This window comes from Vombatus ursinus, unplaced genomic scaffold, assembly GCF_900497805.2.
Source record: "Vombatus ursinus unplaced genomic scaffold, bare-nosed wombat genome assembly UNPS02014768.1, whole genome shotgun sequence".
NCBI classification, from domain to species: domain Eukaryota; kingdom Metazoa; phylum Chordata; class Mammalia; order Diprotodontia; family Vombatidae; genus Vombatus; species Vombatus ursinus.
This window is the reverse complement of record NW_020954546.1, coordinates 11494538-11505995: the sequence shown is the minus strand read 5'-3', so window position 1 is coordinate 11505995 and position 11458 is coordinate 11494538. Positions and strand designations below refer to the sequence as shown.

Sequence of the window (11458 nt, the reverse complement as noted above, 5' to 3'; positions counted from 1 at the left end):
CCTCCTTCCTTCCCTCCTTCCCTCCCCCTTCCTTCCTCCTTCCTTCCCCCCTTCCTTCCTCCTTTCCTTCCTTCCTTCCTTCCTTCCCCCTTCCTTCCTCCCTTCCTTCCTTCCTTCCCTCCTTCCCTCCCCCTTCCTTCCTTCCCTCCTTCCTTCCCCCTTCCTTCCTTCCTTCCCCCTTCCTTTCTTCCTCCCTCCCTCCCTCCTTTCCTTCCTCCTTCCTTCCTTCCCTCCTTCCCTCTCCCCTTCCTTCCTCCTTCCTTCCTTTCTTCCTTCCTTCCCTCCTTCCCAGACTCTTTGTCTAGTTCCTCTTCCTGTCCAAGTGTACTCTGATGACATTTTTGTTTCTGCCTCCATTAGCTTTCTCTCAGATGCCCTCCATCACACACTACCTGTAATGCTGTAGCCAACACCCTGAGACTAAAAATCACAGAAGAGTAGTTGATCTACATTGGTAGAGGGAGTTTCCCCAATGGGAGTGCCCTCTGTCAGGGAAATCACAGGTCTGGTAAAATTAAATCAATAGCGCCCCCCCCCCTTTTTTCTGTCCTGATGAAGAAGTAACGTTTGCTGCTGGTTTCCTCCAAATCACGGTTGTTGCCCTGCCTTAGTTAGGTTTCTGTTAGATGAAAAATAAGAGCAGGGAAGGGGACCCCCTGGGCTTATCACCTGGAGCCAGGAGACCAGAAAGGGAATCTTTCCTGTGAGGCCCATGTCCAGGAGCCAGGCCCTGAGGCTGAGGATCTTCATACTGAGACCCCTCAGGATCAGCTCTTCCTTTTCCCACCCCCACCCCACCTACCCCAGTTCCCTGGTTCTCCTGAACCAACCTGGTTTATGCCAGACGAAGCAGATGCCTGAGGGTGTCAGGTCCCCCACACCTGCTGAGTCATCTGTACACCCCACCCTTGATAAGGCCTCAGCCCATCCTTGGATTCCAGCATATTTCCCAGGAGCCCCCTCCCATCAGGAGCGCTGGCTAACCTCTCCTTGTACCATGGGCCCCAGGCACTATAGATATTGACTTTGCTCCCTGGAGGAAATGCTTTTGATAATGTTCATTTCTGCTTCCTCCAGCCAGGGTCCAAAGTGGGGCCCTCCTCTTTCCTCTGCATCAGTAGGACTGCAGCCTTCACCCAGTATCCACCCTCCTCCAGTCCCCACCCTATGCCCTCCTCAGGAGTGAATCAGCAGCAGAGAACCTAACCCCACCTAGGTACTGGACCAAAAATGTAATATGTCTCGAACTGAGGTCATCTCCCCCCCAAACCTAGCCCTCCTTCCATCTTCCCTGTGTCTGTAGAGAATGCCATCATCGTCCCAGTCACCTCGCTCCAGACCCCAGAGCTTTCACCTTCACCTTCCCAGCCAATCCTGTTAGCCAGGACCTGTTGAACACTCTTCCCAGCTCTGCTCCCAGATGGACAGATGGAAGGGATATTAGAGTGGACAGAGCACTGGACTTGGAGTCAGGAAGACCTGAAGTGAAATCTTGCCCCAAATGCTTGCTAGCAGTTTTAATGAACCATTCTGGGCCTCAGTTTCCTCATCTGTAAAATGGGAACAGCAACCATAATAACTCTAGGGAATAATAACCCTACCTCACAGGGTTATTGTGGTCCCATATAAATGCTCGGTATTATGATCTTCTAGCTTAGCCCCTCCATTTCACAGATGAGGAAACTGAGTCTCAGAGGAGGGACGTGACTTTCCCATGGTCCTATAAGTAGAAAGGAACAGAGCCTAGATTTAGCTGTGGGACCTCTCAGACTCCAGAAGTGGCTCTTTTGTCACTGGGCCTCTCACACAGCCACTGCCAAGATTCAGGGCCTCGTCATCTCGTAGAAGGTATGAGCCCCTACGTCCCTTCGAGTCTCTGAGGGGCTGTCGGGCAGAAGAAGCACTTGACTTTTCTGTTTAGAGCCAGGAGCACTGAGTGGAAGAGGCCATTTGAGGCCTGAAGTGAACTTTTGGACAGCGAGAACCGTCCCCCTCTGTGGAGCCCAGTGTCCCCTTCACGTGCGGGTCGGACTTTCTGGCCCCTGCGGTCCCTTCCAATGCTCAGATTCTGAGATTCTCCCGCTGATGACTGAATTAGCTGCCTGACGGGTCTCTCTGCCTCATCTTCCTAGAGCCGACATCCAGAGCCGGCAGGGACTTAATCCTTCATCTTGCAGTTGAGGAAACTATGTCCCTGCATTATATGATTTAATGATTTTCAAAGATGGGATTTGAACCCGTGTTATGTGACTCGAGAGTCTGTGCTCTTTCTGTGAGGCCATCCTGCCTCCCATCAGTCTGCCATTCATGCTACTGCCAAAGTAAGCTACCTGATGAGAAGGTCTGCTTGGGTTTCTACCCCACCTTCTGTGGTTCCCCTTTGCCTTGTAAGATAAAACTAGACTTCGTGTTTGGGGGGAAAAGGGAAGGTATTCAAAGGCTTCTCTCACCCCTCCCCTCTGCCTCTTAGCTTCTGGGTTCCTTCAAGACGCAAGGCCCACTTTCTTCAAGAGGCCTTTCCCAATCCCCTCAGCTGCTAGCGTCTTCTCCTCTGAGATTGTCTTCATCTGCTCTGCATGTATCATGTATGTACCAACTACTTATATGTTCTGTCCCCCATTAGAACTAAGCTCCTTGTGGGCAGGGTCTGTTCTGGGCTTTCTTTCTCTCCCCCAACACTTAGCACAATGTCTGGTACATAGTAAGTGTTTGTTGACTGATGCCAACTTACCTGTTAAGACTTCTTTCACGGTGATTCCCTCGTGTTCTCACCAAACCCAACCACCGCTTGTTCTCAGATCTTATCCTGCTTTTCGTCCTCCTGTATTTGGGGGCGTGCCGTCCTTCATGCCTGGAATGAACTGCCTCCCAGCCCAAAGTGAAATGGGCTGCCTGAGGAAGTGGCCAACCATGGAGGATTCTTATATAAAGGTGGACTCCTGCTGAAGTTCACGCTGATGACCGGTCCCTTTGAGCTCTGAGATTGTACGATTTGTGCTAGGTGGTAGAAGCACGCCTGCCCTGGGAGGCAGGAAACGTAGGTGGTGCCCCATTTTTTCCCTCACTAACTTGCTTTGACCTTGAAGTCATTTCTCCTCCCTGGCTCTCAGTATCCTCATCTCCAAAATAAGGAAGGTTTTGGATTAAGAGCTCTCAAGCCTCATCCACCTCAAACATCCTCTGAATTCTCTCCTCCTCCTGCCTTCTGGGGACAGACGCCTTGTCACTCACTCACTCGTCATCTCTCCAACCAGCTGTCCCTTGCCCTTGAGCATGGGCATATGTACACCCTGACATTGGATGGGCATGAGATGATTCCTTGTCTGAGGCATATGGTGTGGCACAAGTGGCACCCTAAAACAGGGAGGGGACGGTTCGGCACAGTTGTAATTAGGAATACTCTATAGGCGCTCCATCCTAATGCCAGTGGTGAGGACAAAGTCCCAGACACTTCACCCTCATTACACATCTGCCCTGGGGAGCATTCCCCTTGTCCAGTTTTTTACCACTATCATTTCCCTCCTCCTCCTCCTCCTTCTTCCTACCTTCATTCCTTCCTTCCCTCCTTCCTTCCTTCCTTCCTCTAATGCCCCCTAACTGAGATGACCCAGACAACCAGGGTTTGTTGAATCCTTCCCCAATAGATAAATAGTCAAAATAACATGAACAGCAGTTTTCCAAAGAAAAAGGACAAGTGGTCAACAGCCTGGAGAGAGAATGCTCCAAATCATCGTATCTAATAGAAATGCAAATTAAAGCAACTCACACCCAGCAGACTGGCCAGGAGGCAAAAAGATGAAGTCGATAAATGCTGGAGGGGCTATGGAAAGGCAAGGACACCAGTGGTGAAACTGTGAACTGGTTCAAGTGTTTTGGAAAACAATTTGGAATTATATGAAAAAAGCCACTAAAAAGTAATGTTTTCAACTCAGTGATGCTTCTAATAGAGAAAGTGTTAAAGATTCATATACATATGTGTACATATACAGGTCTATATATAGACATACATTTACATACATACATACATACAAATATATTTGCAACAGCATTTTTTCTTTGTAGTAGCAAAGAACTGGAAAGAAAGATTCCCATCTTCTGGGGAGTGGCTGAACAAATTGTGGCCTATGAATGTAATGATATATTACTGTACCCTAAGAAATAATGAATAGAAAAAATTCAGAGAAACTTGGGAAGATTTGTATGAACTGATAGAGATCAAAGCAAAACCAGAATAGTGTACACAATGAGGTCACTAAATGGCCTGGTGGGGCAAGCTCTGGACTTTGAGTCGAGAAGTCCCAAGTTCAAATCTAGCCTCAGACACTTTCTAGCTTTATAACCCTGGGGAAGTCTTTTAATCTCAATTCCTTCGTCTGTAAAATGGAGTATAATAATAGCACCAGCCCCCTACAGTTGTGAAGATCAGATGAGATAATCCTTGTAAAGTGCTTTGCAAATCTTGAAATGATATGTGAATGCTAGCTGTTATTATTTATAATAATGACCCAAATAGCAATAAGGAAGATGGTATTGAAAGACATTAGAATTCTAATTGATTCAGTGACCAATTGTGACTTCAGAGGATTGATCGTGAAGAATGCCTCGCCACCCTTGGAGAAGATGTGGTAGCCTAGAGGAGCGGGCGGGATGAGTCATTCACTTTGAAAGATGTGAGTTACGTGTTTCTTCATTCACTTTGCTTGACTGAATTTATTTGTTGCCAGGGAGGATTCTATCTGGGATGCTGGGAAGGACTAGTCAGGAAGTAACAAAGAGGACAAAAAAAGAAAAGAACCAGTAGAGTGTAAACAAAAATCAAATGAGGCTTATTCTCACCCAACCCCATATTCTTTCTGACTCATTGTGAGGATGGGGTGGAGCGTGGGCACTGTCATGAAAACCTAGAGAGGGGAGAGGTTCAAGAAGAAGGGAATCTAAGCAATAGGGTTAAGTGACTTGCCCAGGGTCACACAGCTAGTAAGTGTCAAGTGTCTGAGGCTGGATTTGAATTCAGGTCATCCTGACTCCAAGGCCAGGGCTCTATCCACTGTGCCACCTAGTTGCCCCAGAAGAGGGGAACCTTGACAGTGACAAGGCTCAGAGAGGTCGAGAAGAATGAGGATGGAGAAAAGATTTGGTGATTAAGGGGCCACTGGCAGCTTTGGAGAGAGGAGTTTCCGATGGCTTTCAAAGGCATCTAACTCAGTTGAGGACTTTCCTTACTTGGTCTAAAGCCTTCACTTGATCCATTCATTGATTCAGTGGAAATGTCCAAGCCTTGTTCGCATGAGGTGAACAATTCCAATGTATTCTCAGCTGGTATTGTATTAGGATAGCAATTTGTCATGTATTTTAAGTGGGGGTGGGATGACTGGATTAATTTACTTGATCAGTCATGTTACCCAGGCATGATATTTATTTTACAGATAAAGAAACCAAGGCCTAGGTGAAGTGACCCGTCTTCAGTCACAGGGACAACGTGGAGCAGAGCTGCTTGAACCCAGACATCTTAGCTACGCTACATTGACTCTCAACTGGCGATATAATACCCTAATGCCCAACAATAGGGGAGCGGCTAAGCAAACACTGGGGGATTAGTATGTTGGAATCCTCCAGGGTTCTGAAAAATGTCCGGCTTTTGGATGGCCTCAGTACTTGGAAAGGCATAGATGAAATCATGTTAGAGAAGAAAGAATGTACAATACCAAGTACCCTCTGACAGCCTCTTATGTCTCTACAACCTTATAGGCGATGCGTCCATGAACATATAAGTCTGTGTAGCACAGGAGGCAGAGGACTGGTAGACCTGAGTTTGAATACAGCTTCAAACACTTACTAGCTGTTGGACCTAAGGCAAGTCCCTTACTTTCTCTTAGCCTCAGTTTCCTAATCTGTAAAAAGGGGATAGTAATAGTATCAGTGGACAGCTTTGTGGCGCAGTGGGTAGAGTGCTGGGCCTGGAGTCAGGAAGACTCATCTTCCTGAGTTCAAATCTGACCTCAAACACTTACTAGTGTGACCCTGGGCAAGTCACTTAACTCTGCCTCAGTTCCTCATCTGGCAAATGAGCTGGAGAAGGAAATGGCAAACCACTCCAGTATCAGTGCCAAGAACAACCCAAACGGGGTCAGGAAAAGTTGGATACAAGTGAAATGACTCAATAAAAACAAATAGCATTAACCTCCCAGAGTCATTCTGAGGATTAAATGAAATAACACAAATAAAACAGTTTGTAAATCTTAAAGCACCATATAAATCCTAGCTATTTATCATCAACCTCATGAAGGGCGATACACTGTGAACCTTGACAAATACTGGAATGTTTGGAGAGATCTAAATCTATGTGAGACTTTAGTATTCAATGAATTCTTTTTTCCTGTTCAGTCATTAATGTTAACTCTGAATTTGGACATGAGTTTGAATCCCAACTCTGTCATCTACAGCTGTGTGACCTTGGGTAAGTCATTAGGACTTTTTGTTTCCTTCTCTTTGAAGTGAGGGTATTCAACTAGCTGGCCTCTGGTTCTTAATTCTGCAATAGCATAAAATAGAACAAGCAAAAACACCACCTCTCTCCTGCTCTTGGTATTTATATAAGGCTAAGATTCAGTAAGGATTATTCAGCAGGGAAAATTTCCGGAAGAAATTGTCTGCTACTAGAAGGAAGTTGAACAGGTAGAATGATAGGATCTCACAGCAAACTGAGAGAGACTCCAGGGGCCATTTAATCCAAATCGGACCTGACCAGTTATCTTCTCTACAACATACTGCAAGAGAGTCATCTAATCTTTTCTCTCTCTCTCTCTTCTTCCTCTTATCCCCCCAAGCCACTTACTATGTTATTAAATTTTTTAAAATCTGTTTTCTTTTCCTCCCACCTCACCCCCCTTCAATTGCAAAAAAAGAAAAAAAGAGAAAGAGAAAAGAAAAACAAAACCTTTGTAATGAATATGCACAGTCAAGCAAAACAAATCCCTACATTGGCCATGTCCAAAAATTAGACGTCTTAACCTGCACTGAGTCCATCCCCTCTCTGTTAGGTGGTATGTAGCTTAAACATGGCTCTTCTGGAATCATTACATTGATCAGAATTCTCAAGTCTTTCAAAAATTGTTTGTCTTTACAATATTGTATAAATTGTTTTCCTGGCTTGCTTGTTTCACTCTGCATCAGTCTAAGTCTTCCCATTCTTTCTAAAACCATCCCTTCATCATTTCTTACGGCTCAATGCCATTCCATCTCTCCTCTTCTTAAAGACTACCAGTGAGGGGAAAGACTGTCCCTGGTGGTAGCCCAGTCTGCTTCTGGATAGCTCTAATTGTCAAGCCATTCACTTAATTAACTTAAGTGTCTACTGTGGGCAGAGCCCTGTGCCAGGGACTGGAAGAAACAAAAATTAGCACTCTAGTGTGACCCTGGACAAGTCACTTAACCCTGGTTGCCTCAGTTTTGTCATCTGTAAAACGAGCTGGAGAAGGAAATAGTAAACCATCACTCTCCCAAGAAAACCCCAAATGGGATCACAAAGAGTCAGACATGACTGAACAACAACAAAACAATAAGGTGGGTTTCTGTGTCTACTCGTATTCAGTAGTAAGACCCAAGTGCTGTCGGTCAAATGTTCATGTCCAGCTGTTGTACGCACCATCCAACACCAGAGGGTGCTCTGGGGTAACCACCAAGCTGTCTCTGGTTCTTGGACAGCTGTTGGCCTCTTGACCCCTAGCTCTTCCTCTTTCATTGGTAGTAATGCTTATTTTGTTATTCTTAAAGTTTAGCGTGAATTTAATTAATCAGATTCTTGACCTATTCCCTTAAGGCTTTCTCCTTGGCATTTCTCCACTAATGGCAAAATCTCCCGTGGGGTCAGTGTCCAGCCAGTGGAGACAGCTCAGGAAGCCTGGGCACCTCTCTCTTCCTCAATGGAAGTAGACATTCAGGCAGACTGCATTAGGCTTTAATCTCTCTTCTGGACAACCATCTCTTTTCTGTTCTTCACTTACCTTCTGATGCATTTATTTCATTTTGTCCTTGTTTGTTTTTATACCCAGAAGTATAAGAAGCAAGAGTTTCTTTTTACAGTAACCTGCTGTTCCCTGTTTTGTCCAAGTGGCCAGAGGGCAAGAAGGCACAGGCACCCCTGCCCAGTGGCCATTGCCTGGGGCTACCTCCTTGAGTTGTCAACTTCTCTTTTCAAACACCCACCCCTTAGGTTTTTCCATCATCCTCCTTCTCTGAAGCTTGTATGAGCCTGGCATGGGCATGGGCATGGGTATGGGCTTACTCCCTACCCAGAGTTTATACAAAACTTGTGGTGTTCATAGCCTTGTGGGTAGATGATACAAAATAAGTGTTCCCGAGAGATGCAAACGAGTACCATGCAAGAATGGAGAAGGGGATGATGGTTCTTGACTGGAGGTGACCAGAGGATCACTGCTAGTCTTATTAAGAGTAAGAGATTGTAGAATCACAGTATAATGGAGCTGTTAGGTCGGAGGCCTCGAGCTCACTGGCCTGAGCCTCATTTTATCAAGTCTAGAGCGCCTTTTGACCTCTTTCTTTCCACATTCCACATTTGAATCCATCACCACGTTCCAGATTTTTTTTCTCTTTGAAATTCCTCAAACCTCACCTCTTGAATGCATTAATCAATGAATGAAAATGTATTGTTAAGTAAATACCATGTGTTCAACTCTGTGTTAGGTTCTGGGGCTCTAAATACAAAATTGAAATGTTCTAGTCCTTAAGGAATTTACATCCTAATAGAGAAAGAAAGCACGTAAGAGGAGTGAAAAATCAGGGCTGTGAATTTTGGGCTGGGGAGTTTTGAATGACCGAATAATGAGTATTCCCATTGCTTCTGGAAAGGGGACGACAGTTATTATCCCTGTGTAGAACCTCTTCAAGACGAGACACACTGCATTCAGCAGCCTGCTCTGGGGTCCCTCCAGCCCGGGGGAGCTCATGTCCAGTGAATGGACCAAAGGTGCAAACACAGGGAACAAAGCTGCTTTCCAAAGGGTGGGGATATTCCCAGAAGCTGGGAATTCCTCTTCATAGTCTGTCATTGGTCCCTCAGCCACACATCTATCTAAACTCTTCTGAAACTCCTTTATACCCTCTCATGAGAACAAGTGGGAGAGATAAGACATACACAAACAGCTACAACCCAGAGCAGCTAGTAACAAATGCCGTGGGAGAGGTGAAAAGAGGCCAGAGGTAACAGTAGGCATGGCGAGGTGGTGGGGAGAGGAGTCTTGGTGCTGTGTGACCTTGGATAAGCCACTTTCCTCTCTGGGCATCATTTTTCTCCTCTGTCAAATGAGGTAATAGGATGTCATCCTCGCTCTGGTTCTAGAGTTCTAAACTCCATGATTCCTGTCTCCTTTGTAAAAAACAGTTAATTGTCCCCCTGTAAAACTTTGAACTTCAAAGAATATCCCCCTCATTCTGGTATTCTGCAATTGGACAAACAAGTCTGTGTTTTTCCTGATTACGTTCTGGTTTTTCCAACCATAGATCGACTTTAATCCCACCCTCCATCAGGGAAATAAGAAAAGAATAGAGATTCCAGAGGAGAGGGAGTGTTATCGGTGTGGAGAACCAGTCAGTCAGTTGGTGAACAAGCATTAATTAAGTAATTACTACATGCCAGCTGCTGTGACATTTAGGTCTGAATCCTTTGCAGAAACCTTCGCTGATAGAGGTAGGCCATCTCACAGGCTGTCCCTCCATGTCTGGGTGACTGCACCCCAGGGAGCATGGGCAAAGTTGCTGCACCTGCTTCTGGGATTCATGCTAGCTCAGCACGAATGGACTCACTAGAGAGACGCCACCAACAGAGGAAGAACCATAACCCACGGCCTGGTTTTCCGGAAGAACCTGGAGGGAATTGTTTGAACAGTACCGAGCTGAGGTGAAATGTAGACCGCCTATTCAGTAGTCCTACAAACTGGATCATGTCTTGATGTTTTAAGTATCAATTTTCCAGCAGACTGTAATAGTTATGTTAATGCTGCTGTTTGTTAAGTTTCCTGTGGATACATACTTGTGGGTCTTGTGTGTACCAAGTATTTCTTTAGTGCGGAGGAAACAAATAGCTGTCCCATATCTGATTCATACTGTACCTTGAGTTCAGAGACTCTAGACTTGAGTCAAACCTAAGCTTTAAGTAATTTTTCCCTGAGCACCAGGGCGGGGGTATAAAGAGCCAAAGAGTATGAAAATAGCCCCTCTTTTAAGAGGTCATGCTTCCCTAAGACTGCACCTAGGCACCAAAGGCACAAGTCCAGAGCAGAGAAGCCCATTAGTGGAGAGGGAGAGGACATAGTAAGTACCCCTATGTATTATTGTACCTGGAACGTAATCCGTCATCTCTCCTTCTTGGAATCCCTTGAAATTGGTTGTGCCACCAGAATCTACGTGAGACCTACCCTGAGGCACCTACCCTGATTTCCACCTCCCTCCAGCTATTAAGAATGTCCCCCTGTTAAAAAAAAAATCTTGTATTTATTTTAAATATTTTTGTGTATTGATATAAGTTCATTGTTTTCTCCCCTACTAGAATAAAAGCTCCTTGAGGGTAGGAACCATTTTACTTTGGTCTTTGTATCCACAGTGCCTGGAGCATAATAGGTGTTTAACAAATACTTATTGATTAATGGATGGATTGATCTCCTATAGCTGCCAAATTTCTCGTAGCGCACATAGTCAGTCTTCTGAAGAGAGAAGAAGGGCCCTCCTTGGTGCTCCCCACCTAAAGTGAAAGGGAGGCAGTATGGAACAGTGGAAAGACCGCTCTCTGGAGTCATGGGACTACTCCCTGTGCCACCTTGGACAAAATCCCTGAGCCTCATTTACTCCTCTGTAGAATGAAGGGATGGTACCAGATGTCCTCTGAGGTCGAGTCTGGGATCCTATGACTACATGACCTCTAGGGTCCCTTCCAGCTCTAAATCTGACCAGAAGGAAGAAATGAGCTTCAGGGGAGCTCCAAGAAAGCAAAGCGCCCTGCAGCTGAGGGAGACCAGACTGTTGTTGTTCATCCTTTGTTCTCAGAGAGGACCAGTGACATCAGGAGGGCGATGGACCTGTCTTACTAGCTGCGTGAGTTCAGACGATCATTTAATCTCTTTTCCCTCAGTTTCCTCATCTGTAAAGTGAAGTAGTTGGACTCTGAAGCCCCTTCCAGTTCTGGACCTGGGATCCACTGGCCAGGGCGGAGTGGGGAGGAGCCCTTGTTTCCCTCGAGCTCTCTGAATAATGTGAATAAGGTTACATTAATTTTCTTCGACCCACAGGAACCTCCCTGTCTAGTGGCTGGGCAAACAAACCCACCTGGGAAACAATCAAATAACCGAGACGTTGTGTGGCTGGGGAAAGGGGTGGGGGTGGGGGGCAGCCAGGGAAGTGGTTGTCTGGGCAGGACCATTTCAGAGAAGGGAAAATGTGAGAGTAT

At 45.8% G+C, this 11458-nt stretch overlaps 1 protein-coding gene across 1 annotated transcript in view; it reads left to right on the top strand.

Annotated features, from left to right (window-relative positions):
• Positions 1–9648: 9648 nt before the first annotated feature.
• UPK3BL2 (uroplakin 3B like 2) overlaps positions 9649–11458 on the top strand; it is a 16661-nt gene continuing 14851 nt past the window's right edge. Inside the window, 2 exon segments of the mRNA XM_027861528.1 lie at positions 9649–9706; positions 11063–11106. Coding sequence (XP_027717329.1) covers positions 9649–9706; positions 11063–11106 — 102 coding nt within the window.